Source organism: Oryctolagus cuniculus, chromosome X, assembly GCF_964237555.1.
Source record: "Oryctolagus cuniculus chromosome X, mOryCun1.1, whole genome shotgun sequence".
Taxonomy (NCBI): Eukaryota; Metazoa; Chordata; class Mammalia; order Lagomorpha; family Leporidae; genus Oryctolagus; species Oryctolagus cuniculus.
The window spans coordinates 2,289,327-2,308,377 of NC_091453.1; the positions used below are offsets into that span (position 1 = coordinate 2,289,327).

General features: G+C 41.4%; 1 protein-coding gene across 2 annotated transcripts in view; it reads left to right on the forward strand.

Moving 5' to 3' along the window:
- Positions 1-9,362: 9,362 nt before the first annotated feature.
- GRPR (gastrin releasing peptide receptor) overlaps positions 9,363-19,051 on the forward strand; it is a 47,434-nt gene continuing 37,745 nt past the window's right edge. The window contains exon 1 of one of the 2 annotated variants that reach the window (XM_051827626.2): positions 9,363-10,135. In XM_051827626.2, the coding sequence (XP_051683586.1) occupies positions 9,723-10,135 (413 nt within the window). In that variant the 5' untranslated portion in view covers positions 9,363-9,722. The remainder of the gene's footprint in view (positions 10,136-19,051) is intronic. The other variant, XM_002719900.5, reaches the window with a different exon arrangement.

Sequence of the window (19,051 nt, forward strand, 5' to 3'; positions counted from 1 at the left end):
GGGAGCAGAACTTAATATAAATGGTGCTGAATGGCTACATAATGTCATCAGTATTGTTTATTTAGGTATGAGTAAACGCATATTTCTAGAAATTAAAAGGAACCTATCAGCCCAAATATAACTTTACAGGACAGAATTCTAGCAGATATCACCTTAAAGAAGTGGTCCAGGCTAATATAACCCCTAATAAATCATAATGTTATCATGCACCCCTTGGAAGGTTGTATAATGGCTTGCAAAGATATCCAAGTCCTAATCCCTGGATGCCTGTGGATATGTTCCCTTACATGGCAAAAAGGATTTATAGGCACAGTTAAATGAATGATCATGGGATGAGCAGATTGTCTTGGATTATCCAGGTGGGCCCAGTGTATCTCAAAGATCCTTATACAGGAAGGCAGAGGGAGACTGGACTAAAGGAGAAGAGAAGGCAATGTCATGGCAGAAGCAGCAACTGAAGTGATATGGCCACCAGCCAAGGAATGCTGGAAACTACCAGCACCTCCAGAAGGAATCTGTCCTGTAAGGCTCATTTCAGACTTCTGGTCTATGGGATTGTAAAAGAATAACTTTCTGTTATCTGAAGCCCTAAATTTGTGATAAGTGGTTGTAGTAGTAAGTAATCCACATTTCCTGGTACAATGTGATGAGAACGGCACTTCACCTTGGTGGTTTTTTTCTCCCCAAAACCTGTATCTCCAGTCGATAATGTAAAGATATCAGGCAGACACACATCGAGGGACATTCTATGAAACATCTAACCAGTACTCTTCAAAAGTGCCAAGGTCATAAAAAATAGGGAAGTCTGAGAACCTATCACAGATGGGAGGAATCTAAGGAATCATGATGAGTAAACTCAGGTTAGCATCTTGGATGGGACCTGGAGCAGAAAATGAGAGCAGTGTTGAAGACTAATAAAGTCTGAATAGAGTCCATGCTTCAGATGATAGTATCGCACCAATGCTAATTTCTTAGTTTTGTTAAGATGTTAATAATAATGGATGTTGGGTGAAGCATATGTGGAAACTGCAACTCTTCTGTAAATCTAAAGGTATCTCAAAATACAGGGATTAAAGAAGAATCCATCCTAGCAACATACTACCTTGTCAGACATCTTTTCATCGCAGGTAGAAATACTATAGAGGTGTGTTTTGTGGTGCCTAGGGCTGTGCTGATTGAATTCTCCCAGGAGAGAGGAAGAGAGCTGAAGAGATGGCTGAAGGCACAAGGACAGTACACTCTCAGTTGCCTTCAGAGCTACTGGGTGGTACGGATACCTCAAGTTGTCCTGGGTCATAGGCAAGGGCAAAACGTCCCTGTGCTTTCTGGGTGGAGAATTCACAGCATATCATACATCAGTAACAAATAATGCTCATTGAATTGATTTGACTGAGCAGATGAAGAAATGGAATATAAATTGTCTAATTTCTGGGTGTGTGGTAGTTGAGCAAGAAACTTCAGCTTATTTATATTTTAAAATACATATATTTTATCCAGATAAGAAACTTATTTGGTGCTATTGGATGACAAATGGATTTCAGTCTGCATAACTTTTCTAGATTTCACCATGTTTTCATTTCCCTCACACTGTGCCTGGCCACTCAAGGTCAATTCAGGTTCAGAGCACCTTTCTGTGCTGGATTTCTCTATTTTCTTTTGACTTTTGGGTGGTTTTCCTTTCTTTCTCTTCTGTATCCATTCTACTGACCAGGTTTGAGCTATTGCTGCAGAATAAATTACCATAAAACAGTGGGTTAAAAATAGCAAACATCTATTAAAACCACAGTGAGGTATTATTTCATCCCAGTTAGAATGGTTATTATCAAAAAGACAAAAAATAACAAATGCCAGTGAGGATGTGGAGAAGAGGGTGACTCTTATACACTGCTGGTGGGAATGCAAATGAGTATAGTCATTATGGAGAACAGTATGGCGTTTCCTCATAAAATTAAAAATAGATTTACCAAATAATCCAGCTATCCCACTTCTCGGTACATATCTATGAAATTGAAATCAGCTTATAAAAGAGATACTTGCATTCCCATATTTATTGTAGCACTGTTCACAATAGTCAATATATGGAATCAACCTAGATGTCCATTGATAGGTGTATGGATAAAAGGAAATGTGGTATATACCCACAATGGAATATTACTCATCTATTGAAAACGGAATAAAATTCTGACATTCACAGCAACATGAATGGAACTGGAAGTTATTACTTTAGGTGAAATAAGTCAGACATAGAAAGACAAATACCATATATTCTGTCTCATATGCTGGAGTTTTTAAAAAAAGTTGATCTGAACTTGGAATGGTGATTTCCAGAGGGCTGGGAAAGGTGAGAGGAGGGAGGGATAGAGACAGAACGGATAATGGGTACCAAAGCGCAGGCAGGCAGACAGAAGTGGTAGGTTCTAGTGCTCCACAGCACAGGGGGGTGACCGCAGTTCACCATGATGCTTTTTGTACTGTGGGAAGAACTGGAAGAGAGGGACTGGTAGGTTCCAAACACAAAGGCAGGATAAGGACATAAAAATACTAACTGCCTGATTTGATCAGTTTATGCTGTACACTCGTGTTGAGATATTGTACAGCACTCCATAAAAATGTACAAGTATTACATATTAATGAAATTTTAAATAAAAAGAATGTATAAAGTACTTTAAAATGACATTTTTTAACTCACAGTGTCTGTGGGCTGAGGATCTGAAGGTGGCTTAGTGGGGTAGTTCTGGCGCAGGGTCTCTCATGGAGCTGCAGTCAGGATGTCAGCGGTGGCTGTGCTTATCCAAAGGCTTAACTGTGGCTGGAGGATCTACTTCCAAAAGGACTCACTCACTTAGCTGTGGACAGAGCTCAGAGCCTTACCACGTGGATTTGCCCACAGCATCACTTGAGTGTCCTTGCAACACGACAGCTGACTTCCTTCAGAGCCAAAGTGTGCAAGGAGGCGGCGGCAATACCCTTTACATCTAGTCTTGGAAGTTATGCACTGTCTCTGCTGCCTCATTTTATTTGTTAGAAGCCAGTTATTATGCACAGCTCACACCCAGGGGGAGGGAAATTAATTTCCACCTCTTGAAGGGAAGAACACCAAGAACTGGTAAATATATGTTATACCACCACACCAGATGTTCTCTTAGCCTTAGGTCTGAGAACTTGCTCTTCTTCTCTATATGTTCTAGAAGGGGGCTTCAAAAAGTTCATGGAAAATTCATGTATCTTTTAAGTCCATTTGTCCATGAACATTTTTTTCATTTAAAAAGCACACACACAGAGACAAAGATCTTTCATCTGCTAGTTCTCTCCACAAATGCCTGCAATAGCTGGCATTGGGCCAGGCTGAAATCAGGAGCCCAGAACTCCATCTGGGTCTCCTATCTCCCCTGTGGGTGGCAGGGACCCAAGTAGGTGGCAGGGACCCAAGTATTTGAGCCATGACTTGAAAGTGTGCATTAACAAGAAGCTGGATGAGAAACAGAGCCAGGATCCGAACCCTGAACACTGATAAGGGATGCAAGCATCCCAGGTGGTGTGTCAACCCAAGGCTGTGCTAAACACCCAGCCCAGCCCATTGTTGTTGAAGCCCTCTTGTACATTTACTCTTGTAGTTTCATGGATTCAAAACGTAACCCGACACTTCCAGAAGACTCTTCATATTTCTCCTGAGTTTCCAAATCCCACGAAAAGGCACAGGACGTTAAGAAAAAAGAACTTGAAGTGATCCCAGCATCGCAGAATCTGGATATAAACATCTGCCCCTTTGCTCTTGCTGCGGCACTAAAATTTGACATCTCTGATTCTTCTCAGGCAAAGGCTGCTGCAGTCTTTTTAGCAGCTTCTTCACGGCGCTGTCACAGGTGAATACTGAGATCATGCTCAGTACCCACTGACTTTCACCTGTCCTCGCCTCAAAGCCTAACCTCACTCAGTTCTCTGTGAATGTCTCACTAGCCATGTAAACAGTGTGGCCTTCAGGGCTTAGTTCTAGGCCAGTCCCTTTAATTATTTACCTCTTTGCCTGCAGACTTCATCTCTCATTTTCGTTCACCTCCTTACTTTCCCATGTTGAACTCTATATACCTAAAACCAGATTCAGCGTTTCCTTCTAGAATGGCTTCCCTCTCGTCCTTGCTCTTTATTTTCTGAGCCATGAGTCTAAAAGAAAACAAACCTCTCTGTCCTTGGATCCTTCAGCTCTTGTATTCTTTATGATTTTGATGGGGTTATTCTTACATTGTGGCAGAAACAGCTCATCTGTCATGTAGTCTGGGCCAATTCTAGCCTTGGTCAGGGATATCAAGAAGTCCCAACTCAGTACAAGCCTGTCTAGTCACTGCTTCCATCCTGAGCTTGAGATTCCGATCTCACATCTGTCCCCCACCCCTGTCCTGGTATCTTAACCTTTTCTACCAGATTTCCCTAATGCCTAGATCAGCACACTCTAGACTTTAATGCGCACATGAATATCCCAGGGATCTTGTTAAATCACTTGCATTTCTAACAAACTCTTGGGTCATGTCCATGCTGCTGGCCCAAGGGCTGCATTTTGGATAGCAAGGACCCATAACAACTACCTCCTAAATGTGTTTCCTTGCTAGCTGTCTCCCTCAGAAGGGAAAGAACAGTCAGTGACATACTGCAATGATCTCTGGTGAGGAGACTCCCTGTGTCATTGGTCTCCAACGTAGCAGAGTGCTGCAATGTCTTGGGGATTTCATGGATAACACTGATTTTTTGGGGTTCTCTCCCTGAAGATTTCAACTCAGCAGGCCTGGGATAGGGACTCAGAATATGTGCTTTTAACAAGCACCTCAGGAATTGTTGATGATTTGTTTAAAAAATCAGTGTCTTGTAAAGTCAAACCTGAAATCTTAAATGCAAAATTCTCCCCAGCAGATCTTATCTCTTATATGTCTCCCTTTCCCGCCCCTCCAAACCTTTGTTCCAGGTAGACTGTCTCTCAGATAGATTCAGAGAATCCCTTTCTGTTTACCCTGGCTCCACCTACAAATTCTCCCATTCTGTAATTGATTTGTATGCATTATTGCTTCACTAAGAATGCCAGCTCCTCAAAGACACAATGCCATGCACATAGCTGGAAGGAAGAGATTTTTTTTTTCTCTTCCTTTCTTTGGCCCCATTGAATCTTCCCACCCTCCCAAATCCTACTAAGTTCCTGTCCCCCTCATCCTAAAGTCCTACAGAAAATCTACTTTTCTGGAAGAAAGAAAAGTATGACTTTCCCTACTGAAATAGAAATGACACCCCTGCCCCACCACATAAGAAAGGATGCTGAGTAACACTCTGGTTCTATTCAGACACTGCAGTCCCTGAGGACAGGCACTCTGTCCTATTTTTTCCATGTCATTTTCCTAAGTCAAAGGCATCTCGTGCTTACCACTAATAAAAAGCTAAGCAAACGTTTGGGGATGTTTGGTGTTCTGCTGGTAGGTGACCATAATGCTAGGAATGGGAAGAGCTGTTAATAGCTAATTAGTTGAGATGACATCAAAATCCTCTAATTAGCCTTTTAAAACATCCTTGATCCCAGAAAATGGTGGTTGTCAAACGTCCATATACCTTCACTACTAAAGCACCATTGGAACATTTGATAGCCCTGTGCCATGCATAAGGCTAACTCCTGCTGGGGGAAATCAACATTTATCAGCTTTCAGTGAACTTACATGAGAAGAAATACATGGGGTCCAATTGGATTTAAGAAGTGAGGCTGTCTCGGCACATGGAAGTGTCTAAAGGAATAAAGAGAAGCAACAACCAGAAGTCCTCTCTGGAACCCAAGTGCTAGACTAAACTTCCCAGCAAGGAGACAAGCCCTATCACAATCTCACCCAAGCCTGCCTCAGGGCATTTCACACTGCCCTTTCCCATCTCCCCTCTTCCAATCTGGGTCATGTTTCTAGACTTGGCATGGCCCTCTGCTCTTTCCTTGGTGCCACTATTGTAGGTATGTATGGGGGCACTTTGAAAAGGTCATGGATAATGGAATTTAAAGACATTTATTTTGGTACAAAAATTTCTTGAAGTCTACAAATACACATAGTCTTCAAAAAGGCCATGGGAAATGAGCGTTATGAAAAAACTATGCATGGATTTCAACACTTTTGTGTCAAAAATAAACATCTTTTAATTCCATTTTTTCCACAAAGTTTTGAAGTACTCTCCTACTATTTTCTCTGTTCCTAAGGCCTTACCAAACACTTACTCAACCTTTCAGATCAAATATCACCTTGTCTGGAGAAAAAGTAGTTGCTTCATTATAGAAAGGGCATGGGGTCCGAAGATCTGAGAGCCCGTGTGTTTTCATGTCATTTTCCTCAGCCTCTTAGGCTGTGCCTGACAACTCGTAGATGTTCTTTCTATAAATTGCTTTCAAGCCAAGAGAGGAGCTACTGATTCACTAGTATGAGTGGAACCCTTTGCCTACTGATCAGAAGTCAATCATTCTCTAATCTTTTGGGACTTTTCCAAAGTTAGTCTTTTCCCCTTAATCCCAAAATAATAACAACAGTAATGACAGCTAATATTAATCAAGCCCTTCCAATGGGCCAAATACTATTTCATCTTAACAGGGATCATTTAACTTCACAAATTATCCCTGTTCTACAGATCAGGAATCTGAAGCTAAGGATACTCAATAACTTGCCTAAGTAACCTGCTAAGCTAATAAATGAAGGAGCCAGGATTGAAATACAGAGCCCATACCTTATCATTAAGCTCTACTCTTAGCAACTAATCAACACCACTAAGGTCCTGTGGCGAGGCCAAGGCAACTTCAGCTGGCTGACAAGGTCACAGCAGAAGGCCTGTCTCAGCAAGGCATGAGAAGGACAGCTGCAGTCCTCTTGGTGGTATTAGGTCTGTTGGGAACTGCACTCTGCATAAGGAAGCTGGAGCTTCCTTGTGGTCCCGCTAATGATTGCTGTATTCCTAATTTTAGGGAAGAACGCTTAGTCTCATAACCTCCAAAATGTCCATTGCCTTGTAGAATTTTAATCAAGCAGAATGTTAGTGTAGGAGAAAGGGTTAATGCTTTATGCAAGATTGAGCTGTCTGTGGAAAAGAATTAAAAGGCAACAGGCTCCCTGGTATAGACTTCCCACTAGAATAAAGATAAATGTTACTAAAGCTTTAATTCGATATATGCTACAAATATAACAATGATTAGGATATCAAAACTGTAGAATAGATCTAAGTGAACCTTTAAATGAGTACAATAAAGAAGTTATCGAAAGAACTGCAGAGAGGGGATACATTTAAAAAGGGGCCTGCTTTGAACATTGGGGCTTCTAGTAAGGATTAGATTAGGAAGGCACTATTCTAGCTTGTGTAGCCAATTTCTGCATAGCTCGACAGTACTGCAGGCCTTGACTTTTGTGGGCAGCCCGTTATCTCGCACCTGTCTGATTGTAACCCATGCTCTGAATGTGCCCTTGAAAATCAAAGAAATTGTAATTAGAAAAAAATGGACAACAGGCTTGTTATTGTGAGAAAAAAGAATCATTATTTGACTTATGATATAAAAATAACGTCTGGTGCTCGAGGGCCAGAGCCATGCCATCAGCCTTGCTGTGAGTGTGTCTCTCATTTCTTCGAGCGCCAACACCTCTCACACCTTGCGGCCCCTGGACTGGCTGGAGCTGGTCTCTGGTTCCAGAACTGTCGGTCACTATTTTGACGCTGGGTTGCTCTGGCCTTGGCTTGACCAGTGCAATCCATCTCTGAATTCGACGTTCACTTGTCACTGATACTGAGAAGCTCTTCCAGCTCCAGACATGTGGCCTTAAGTCTCCCTACAACCGGCGGCGAGGAGCATGGCAGCCCGGAAGTGTCCTTAACTACACACTTGGGGGCTTCCTCGCTTTGCCCTGTAATGCTGGTAAGTGGCAATTTCTTTATTCTTTAGTCCTGAACTGGCTTATGTCTCATACCTGGAAGAGCTGACTCTGTCTAACTCTTGAAGATGTGCTCTTACAATATATTTTTAAGTTGTAATATTTTTAATATATTTTAAGATATGCCCTTACAATATATTTTTAAGCTATAACTTATCTCTTTCCACCCCACCCCAGTTCCTTGGTATTCTATCTGTAACTCTGTTATAGTTCTTTATTTCCCACTCAGGGCTTAAGAGAAAACTTGTTTACAAAATGCAACAAACGTTTGATTAAAACATTGCTAATAGCTGCATCAAAGTGCCAATTCATATCATTTTTTAGACCAGATGAGAAAAGACTCACTTTCTGGAAAAAATTATTGATCTTTGAGAGATAAGAACAACAATGGGGGGGCCGACACTGTGGCATAGCGGGTAAAGCTGCTGCCGGCATGTCCGCATCCCATATGGGCGCCGTTTCAAGTCCCAGCTGCTCCACTTCCCATCCAGCTCTCTGCTATGGCCTGGGAAAGCAGTAGAAGTTGGCCCAGGTCCTTGGGTCCCTGCACCCACGTGGGAGACCCAGAACAAACTCCTGGCTCCTGGCTTTGGAACAGCGCAGCTCCGGCTATTTTTGCAGTCATCTGGAGAGTGAACCAGAGAATGGAAGACCTCTCCCTCTCTCTCCCTCTCCCTCTCCCTCTCTTTCTGCCTCTTCCCCTCTGTAACTCTTTCAAATAAATAAATAAATAAATCTTAAAAAAAAAAAAACAAAGACTAACTGCTGGCTTGTGATTCAATTTCTCTCTGGTAAAGGGAAAGGAAGGGCTTGGTAAATACACAGAACAAAACACATGCGCACTGTGCTTCTGCTTCTCCAGATGTCAGCTGTGAAGGTGTAAGGTGTGAGTCCTGTGCATGCGCTTCTCAGTAGCAGTCCCCGCCAAAGGAGCAGCTCACAGATGGGTGCTATGTGCACCTGGGCGCATTGAACATAGATGCGATTTCAAAGCAACCCTAACATGTCATTCTAATGTGTTAGAAAGGAGGAGAAAAGGGAATTATGAGCCCCATCTGAATTCATGGGGATGCTATCAGAAATACCTGCACCGCACTGCCTTTGCAGAGCACTAGCAACATTTATTAAATATGTACCATAGGTGCTGCGTGCAGAAATGAGAAGCCAAAGATCATGTTAAGCCACGTAGGAACTGCAGTCCGCGGGCTGTCTTATTTGGAGCAAGCAGGCGACCAGGCAGTGATTGAAGTGTCCAGCAGGGGGCTGGCATTCTCTGTCTATACGTAGCCCCGATTCCTCTTCAGAGGCTCAGCTCAGCAGAGCAGCAGTTCGCTGGCGAAGCCGATGACGTACAAAGCATCCTGCCTATAGGATTTGAGGCTTTCTCAGTGCAGTTTTTTTCTACCCACTTTAAACCTTCAGGTTCTAAGTATCAGGAAAGACAAGAAATGCTGGGTGAAAACAGCAGACCAAAAGTTCTTAGTAAAGTGCAGCCAGGGAGACTCAGCCTCGGATGGAGGTGAAAAGAGCTGCTAGAGTCTGCTTACCTCTAAGTCTTTTGGGAGACTGAGTTTTCGTTGTTAGTTTATCAAATTCAGAGATGGATTGCACTGGTCACACAAAGGCCAGAGCAATCCCAGCATCAATATAGTGACAGACAGTTCTGAAAAAACAAAGTGTTAATGTACTCAGAGTACTTTTAATAAAGAAGGGAGAGTCCAGCATAGAACTTATCCTCATCTTCACCTAACTGCAAAATCAAAAGTTAAGAAATAGCATCTAAGGGCACTTTTAGACCCAGAGATGGCTCTAAATGACTGTTTCGTTCTGAACTTGGAAGTGGACTATTGCATACACTACAACATCTCCAATCACAGTACGGATCTCCCCATGAACGAAGACCGGTTCTACCCCGGGATCCTCTATGTCATCCCTGCAATTTATGGGGTGATCATTCTGATAGGCCTCATTGGCAACATTACTCTGATCAAGATCTTCTGCACAGTCAAGTCCATGCGAAACGTGCCGAACCTGTTCATCTCCAGTCTGGCTTTGGGAGACCTGCTCCTCCTCGTAACGTGTGCTCCCGTGGATGCCAGCAGGTACCTGGCTGACCGATGGTTGTTTGGCAGGATTGGCTGCAAGCTGATCCCCTTCATACAGCTTACCTCGGTGGGGGTGTCTGTCTTCACACTCACGGCGCTCTCGGCCGACAGGTGAGTACTGGATGAAGTTATATGCTGTCTGGAAGTGCTAGATGCCTTGTAAATACGCCACCATGTCGTAGCAGACAGAGCTATTTGCACAAGGGCAAGTTTTTCTCAAACTCAGGTTCCCTTACAGGCATATTTTTTTGCTCTGGGGCTTACTTCTTGAGTTTAATATATTGATTTACAGTGGGGAAAGTGAGTGAATACTGAGGACAGGAGGAGACAAATGAGAAAAAAAATCTCTTAGCATAAGACTGAGCTGCATTTTCTGGAGGTGAAATGGATTTAGCGAAGCCTTTTCCTAACTTCTCCCTCCTTGTAAAATGAATTGCCTTGTGAGAAAGACAATCACACCCAAAAGAGCTTAAGTCTGAGGAAAAGGTTTCTTAGAAGCAACCCCAAACCTTCAGATATCAGAAAAGTCCCACTGCATTTCCACAAAATATTCTTTCAGAAATAGCCAAGAGCAGAAAATAAGGCTCCTTTCTTTGAAATTCATTTTCTTCTGTTTAACTTTTTCTCTCTTTCTAAGCCTCCCTTAAATGAAATCAGACATTGTCTGGATTTTTTTTTTCCAGGAGAAAGTTCCATTCAAGATTAACTTTTAATTTCCCTCTTTGTTAATGTGCTTTCATATATAATGCCTTTGGGAGTTTTGGGAGTTTTCATATATAATGCCTTTGGGAGGTAGGGGAGAAGGGGATCCCCTACAGGATTTTATTCTGGGAAATATACACATATGTGAATTGCATTTTTTGTATGAATGTGTTGTATAGTTTATTAATTCTTATTAATCATTCATATTACTCCTTTGAACATTTATTAAACATCTATCATATAAAAAACACTTGTTTGACTTAATGAGCAAGGAAGTAGTTGGTGGTTGTTCACACAAATTGCTGAGCATATTCTATGTGCTCCTGGTTCTGAAAACTGGACACAATAATGATCTGACTCGGACGCAGCACAGACCAAACTAAGGAAAACAGGCAGAGAGACTCTAGCTTGCTGTCTTAAAAGCAACTGATGTCATGTGTTACAGGTGCCTAGGGCTTGAGAGTGTTTCAGAAAGGACACAGAAGCAGCTCTTTAAAGTTTAGACTCTGAAGAAAATATCCCACGTTTTAATATATGTGGTGGATTCTCATTTTCTAGAGGAACAAATAGTTCTCAGGTGATCTGGCTTTGTTGAGTAATGGGCAAATAAAGATAGTGCTATCAGTATTTGTAGACATGTGTTTATACTTAGCTGCCTGAGTACACTGTGTGGCACACATGTTATTGTCAAAGATGGAAAAGTAATGGCGCAGAGAGGAGCTATGCCACAAAGGGTCAGGGTCTCTCCATGCCCTCTCCTCCACTTCGGTTTGCTCTTACCTCACATCAGCCCACCAGGTCCTAATGACCACAGGCGGTTCCAGAGTTGAGTCACGGCCAGCGCCCTCCGGAGCTCGCAGAACTCTGTGGCTCGTTTCCAACGGCCGAAGGCACTTCAGGATGGGATCCTTTTTTCTTGATGGGAAGAGGAGAGATTGGCTTCCGGTGTGACGAGTGCAGTCAGTGGTCCAGACGGTGTTGGCTGTCTTCTTGGGGAGGGAAAGTGAGAGGGCAGTGAGGGCACATGATGTAAAGACGCAGCTGCAGGGAACTCTCCTGTTTTAAAGCTCTTTCCAAATGCAGGTTGCACCCTTTTACAGCTCAGCGGTGCCTTCAGTAAGTTTAGAGTTACTGTGTGTCCTTTCCAAGTTCAGAATTACCATGAGCTCCCATCTAAACGGCTCTCTGTGTTTTGCCAAGGCTTCAATAAGCTGATGGGTCACCTGAATCACAGGTAGCATCTAACCCACTTCAATGAGAAAAAATAGGTATCAAGCCAATTAAGTAATGTAAGATGGTACTCTTCTATTTACCTCAGTTTTTAAAAGCTATGGAATTTTTGTAATAATCCCATGAGGTTGTCAGTGCAAATACTCATATTTTTTCTCAACAAGATATAATCTATTTTTATAGGAAACTGAAAAAGTAACAGCTCAATGCATTTCCACATGTCTATATAGCCACATAAGCATTACTCAGATGGAGATCTAGAACAACTCCCAGAGTTTCTTATGCTCCTTCCTAGTAAACATCCTCCCTCAGAGAGGCTATCACTGGTCTGATGTCAATCATCACAGATTATTTGTCAATGATTTGATTTCATATAGATGTAATCATAGTACACACTCCTTTGTGTCTGTCTTCTTATGCTTATCATTACTTTTGTGATATTCACCCATGTTCATGCACATAACAATGGTTTGTTCTTTTTAATTGTGTGTAGCCTTCCATTTTTATGAATATGCCTCAGCCAATGCTTATGCACACTGGCTTGTTTCCAGTTTGGGGTTGATAACCTGCTCTTGACATCTTATTTATGCCCACAACATAAAGAAGTGTTTTTTTTTCTTGCAAGTGCATATTGGGGATGGAATTACTGGGTCGTTGGGGGCATATATTTAGTAAATATTGTCAAACAGTTATATATTAGATAGATTGGTAAAAGGATGAAGCAGAAACCCCTCCAAATTGGATGATCATCAGAATCACAGAGTGAACTTTAAAAACATACAGATTCAAAGGCCCCATCCTAACTCTACTGAATCAGGGTTTCTGAGATGTGAGTTGACTCCATCCCTGCCCCCTTAGGTTGACCAGCAATGCCATTACTCATCCCAGCATTCTTTCTGCAGTCTTCCCCTTCCCCAGGTAGACTTGAGTCTTTGTCAACATGAAAAAACAGTAACATTTCCCCAGAAAAGTTTATATCACCGCCATTATGTCAAATGGAGACTTCAAGGTAGTCTCAGAAACCAGCATTCTGGATTCACATGACTGGCCGATCGCAGGTTTGTATCAGGCCCCTTGCCTTCCCTCTCCTCCCCTGATTTCTTGCATGCTGAGTTGTTCCTGGCTCTTCTTCCTTGATTATGCTATGTCTCATCCACTCTCTAGAGCACTTGTTCTTTTTCCATGGATAAGAATCCTCATCCCAGGAGGTGCATGGGCTTGGAAAGGGCATCAACAGACCTGCATTTTAGACAAATTTTCTGCCATTACTGCCCATATGAGGGAGTTGAATCAAGTCATGTAACTCTCTGACCTTAATCATCTATAAAATGATGGAATTGAGCTAGATTATTCCTGTGATAGCCCCAATTCTTAAAATCTTATTTTTATCTGCCATTTCACTTATCATTCAGATTCTGGTTCAAGCCTCTCCCCTCAATCCCTAAGTCAGGGTCATTCTATCCCTAATGTCCTGATGTTCTTCTAAAAATGAGAATTATCTTGTATCACAGGGCTTTGAAGCATTTCACTTGTCTTTTTCTAGCCTGTCATACATTCATTGCTTTACATTTTTAGATTGCGTAGGGTGAATGTTGAGAGTAGAGATTTCTTATTATTTCAGTAGAAAATCCCACTGCTTGGTCACACTAGCCACATGTCAAGTGCTCAGGAGCCACAGGAGACTAGTGGCTACTCTGTTGGACAATGAAGATGCACAATATTTCCATTGCAGAAAATTCTGTTGGACAGTGCAGGAAAGACTGCTCTGTGCCTTGGGGTCTAAATCTCTTCCCCCAGGATGCAAGTTTGCTATTCTCATAGAGAATATCAGAAATTCCTCAAATATCAAATGCCTCCCAGCTGCACAGGCTCTTCCTGTCTGTGAAATTCCTTCCACTGGAAGACACTGCTCTTGAAGAGGGAAAGATTGGGCGGTGCAGCACAAGCTCTAGTCACATGGGGAATTTAGGCATCCCACTGCTGAGGCTTTCTTTCCAGATCTGCATTAAGAACTTCCGTCTGGTCTTTCCATTCTCTTTTACAAGCCCTCTTCCATCTGCGAATCAGTCTTCATATCCTCCTGTCCCGAGATGTTCCAGAACAGACACTGCTCTACTCAAATTCTCATCATTGATTCCCACAGGCACCACCAGACTTCTTGCCTCCGCAACTTCATTTGCCCTCCCTGATGGCTGGGCCCTATTCTCTACATCTACTCAAATCCTATGCATCCCTCCAGGCATAGCTCAAATCCTTTCTCTTCTATGAAGCAATTACTTTTGCTTTCACTGATTTTTTTTCCTTTCATAAAGGATGTTTTTTAAATGCTGAATTAATTATTAAATTAATTCATTACATACTGAACTATCCTGCCTTGTACTACTAAGTCCTTTTACAGGTGCATTTTCTACTTCCTTAATCATATGGGAAGCTCCATGGGGTCCATGTCTTCTATGACACCCAGGCCCATCCTATTTCTAGTAAGAAGACACTCACTATTTGATTTTTGAGCAGTGGAAAAATGAGAAAGTCCAATAGCCAGAGACAGAAGTCATCTTAAAGTTCAAACCCTGTTTGACACAGAAACCAAAAGAGGTGATGGGATATAACCTATCACAAGAGAGTACAGTCAGACTGGAGCCCTGCTCACTCCACCTCCCAGTTCCTACAGGGAAACTGGAAAGTTTTCTACAGAAACCATCAAAACACAAAAAAACCCGGAGTCTGAGTCTATTTCCCTTCTCTGCACAGTGGTCACGACTGACTCCCAAACATGAGTCCACGGTGGGCCCCTTGAAAGGAGTCATGCCAGTGAAATCTAAAGTCTTCTCTACTGCTTCACTGAGTCCAAGGGGACTGGCCCCTTTGTCACAAGAGAAGACGTGGGATGATTTCTCGTCAAGTATCCTTCCAGAAAGTTTTTGTTGCAGCAGTTTACGTGAGCTGCCAGTTCATAACTTCACTATGGCTTGACTTTTCGGAAGTCTCTGCTGCCTCTCTGAAATGAAACTCAATGTGTGGCTCCTACGGCAGAGGAACGGCCCAGCTGCCTGTAGGCTCTGGGAGTGATCAGAGGACAGGTGTTGTGGAAGTGGGCCAACCCAGAAAGGTGCTCTCAACTGGAGCGAGGTAGAAGAGAAGGGCAGCAAAGAACTTTGCCCTTGTTTCTCACACATTATCTTTGAAAGTGTCAGGCTCTTATGTGATTAATTCAGCATATTTTCTGGCAACTTAGTGTGCATGGCAGCAAGGAAGGTACAGCCTTGATCATGAAATAAACAGCACAGGCTGAAAGGGCTCCCCAGTGAGGTTTTCGGAAATGTGCCTGTCAATAATATCCTTTGCAAATAGACTTAAATTTGCATTTTGCACAGATAAATCCTAGTGTGTAGAGTTGCATAAATTGTGTCTTAATTAAAACACGTGTTTTTCAGAATAAAATAAAAAACATTTTCTCCATTCTCCTTTTTAACCTCCAAGTAACAGAACAGGGGATTGTGAAGAGGTTCATTTTACATACTAAATATCACCTCCTATAAGAGGTCTTCCTTGACCACTCAGTCTAATGGAATGACTAAACTATTCTATCGTCCAGTATGTTTTTTCATATTTATTGAAGCATAATTTACTCATAGTACATTTTTAAGTATACATTTTTTGACTTTGGAAAAACTCATACAGTCATATTAGCCATCACCATCACAACCAGCACTTACCAAAACTCTCTCATGTCCCCTTGTAGTCTATCTCTTTCCTCCACTCCCAGCTCCTGGCAACCACTGATCTTTTCCAGAATGCAACAAGGATGGTATCATACAGTATGTAGTTGTTCGAGTCTGACATAAACAATATCATAAATTACATAGTTGTTTGAATCTGGCTTTTTTCAACTCATGTTGTTGCACATATAAATAATTTGCTTTTTTTTTTTTTTTTTTGCTGAGTAGTGTCCCATAACATGGATATACTATGATTTGTTTATGAATTCTCTAGTTAATGAACATTAGGGTTGCTTTCACTTTGAGATGATTATAAATAAGCCTGCCATACTTTCATGTGCAATTTTATAAGGATATATGTCTTTATTTCTCTTGGGTAAATATTACCCAGTATTATTTTCTTTATAATTATTTCATTCATTCGTTTATTTGTTCACTGTTTCCATTACTAGAATATATGTTCTAAAAGAATTGGAGGCCATCTCATTCACTGGTATATTTTCTGATTCTAGAACAGTTCTTACTCTGTAGAAAGTGCTCAATAAAAGCCTGTTTAATAGATAAATGGATAGATGCATGAAGGCAGGAATAAATAAATGAATGCATTCTGATAGGCCCTATTGGGTGAACCTGGAATACAGGATTATGACCTTTGAATCATGGTGTTAACTTCCTTTGATGGTTCACTGAGTGACTGCAGTAGAACAGTGGTTCCAACTCTAGATGACAAAAGCTTATCCAGAATTTATGGGGACTATTTGGGGGCACTTTTAAAGAAAAAAAAATTGAAATTATAAATACAAAATTAGGCAAAGAAAGGGATGTTTAAAACATTTCTAAGTCATACATGAAATTTAGAAACTATAATAAACAGCAAACTTAAATAAACTGATAAATCCCACAAGCATCACAAAAATCTGGACACTTAACACAATCTCTGTTAAATGACTGCCTGACGTTGCTCTATCATATTTCTTCTCCTGAATATTTTGCCATCATCTTCACTTGTCTCCTCTTAAGATGATGAGATGATGACCATGGTTTGGTAATACTCATTTCCATAGAGAAATTGGAAGGATAAGTCACTATTTTTCCATGACTGATTGAAATTGTTTTTTTTTTCTTAATGAGAAGTTAGAAAAGATTCTTTCAGCCTCAAATTCCATTATTGGTACTGTCATTTAAATATCCAGGATTACCATCAAATTTGAGGGAGCCACTGTTTTAGTCTGTTTTCTGCTGCTATAACAGAATACCACAGACTGGGTAAATTATAAAGAACAAAAGTTTATTTGGCTCCTGGTTCTGGAGGCCGGGAAATACAAGAGCATGTCACTGGCATCTGGAGAGGGTCTTCATGCTGCATGATAACACAGCAGAAGGGCAAGTGAGTAAGCATGAGAAAGAGAAACAGAACAACCTGCTTTTACGGTCACTAGCCCACTGCTCAGATAAGAGCATTAATCCATTCATGAGGGCAGAGCCCTCATAGCCTAATCACTTCTTAAAGGTCTCACTTCTCATAGTGTCCATTTCACTTCAACAGGTTTCCCCTCTGGTGCTCAGTTAGTTGTCGCCGATCAGGGAGAACACATGATATTTGTCCCTTTGGGACTTGCTTAATTCACTCAGCATAATGTTTTTCAGACACCATGAGAAACAGTGACTTGATCAGCTCTTGTCCTGACTATTGATGTACAATGTAATACTTTATCCATTTTAGTATTTTTTTTTTGTTCTAGTACTATTGGTTGAACTCTGTAATTAACACACAATTATTCTTAGGTGTTTAAATTTTAACTGAAAAGTGATCCCTGTAAAATATAAGAGTGGGAATAAGAGAGGGAGGAGATGTACAATTTGGGACATGCTCAATCGGACTTGCCCAAATGGTGGAGTTAGAAACGTGCCAGGGAATTCCAATACAATCCCATCAAGGTGGCATGTACCAATGCCATCTCACTAGTCCAAGTGATCAACTTCAGTTCACAATTGATCACACTGATACGTCTAAGAGTCAAAGGGATCAAACAAACAAGACTAGTGTCTGCTAATACTAACTGATAGAATAAAAGAGGGAGAGAATGATCCAACATGGGAAGCGGGATACACAGCAGACTCATAGAATGGCAGATGTCCTAAACAGCACTCTGGCCTCAGAATCAGCCCTTAAAGCATTCAGATCTGGCTGAAGAGCCCATGAGAGTATTTTAGGCATGGAAAGCCAAGACACTCTGGGGAAAAAAAAAAAAGAAGACCTAAATGAAAGATCTCTGCGAGTGAGATCCCAGTGGAAAGAACGGGGCCATCAATGGAGGTACCTTCCTCTGAAGGGAGGAGGGAACTTCCACTTTGACTAAGACCCTGTCTGAATAAGATCGAAGTCAGCGAACTCAAAAGGCTTCCATAGGCTTGGCAACTCATGACTAGAGCCTAGGGAGATTACTGACACCATAAACAAGAGTGTCAAATTGTTAAGTCAACAACAGGAGTCACTGTGTACTTACTCCTCATGTAGGATCTCTGTCCTTAATGTGTTGTCCAATGTGAAGTAGTGCTATAACTAGTACTGAAACAGTATTTTACACTCTGTTTCTCTGTGGGTGCAAACTGATGAAATCTTTACTTAATATATACTGAATCGATCTTCTGTATATAAAGATAATTGAAAATGAATCTTGATGTGAATGGAATGGGAGAGGGAGTGGGAGATGGGAGGGGTGTGAGTGGGAGGGAAATTATGGGGGGGGAAGCCAATGTAATCCATAAACTTTACTTTTTTAAAAATTTTATTTAATGAACATAAATTTCCAAAGTACAGCTTATGGATTACAATGGCTTCCCCCCCCCCACATAACTTCCCTCCCACCCGCAACCCTCCCCTTTCCCACTCCCTCTCCCCTTCCATTCACATCAAGATTCATTTTCAATTATCTTTATATACAGAAGATCAATTTAGCATATATTAAGTAAAGATTTCAACAGTTTGCACCCACACAGAAACACAAAGTGTAAAATACTACTTGAGTACTAGTTATAGCATTAATTAAACACCTAAGAGTAATTGTGTATTAATTACAGAGTTCAACCAATAGTTTTAAGTAGAACATAAAGAATACTAAAAGGGTAAAGTATTAAGTTCTTTTTTTTTGTTTGTTATATAGTTTTTTATTTAATAAATGTGAATTTACAAAGTGCAACTTTTGTATTGTTGTGGTTCCCCCCCCAACCTCCCTCCCTCCCGTGGCCCTCCCCTCTCCCACTCCCTCTCCCATCCTACCCTTCATCAAGTTTCATTTTCAATCACCTTCATATACTGAAGATCAACTTAGTATATACTAAGCAAGGATTTTAACAGGCTGTACTCACACAACCA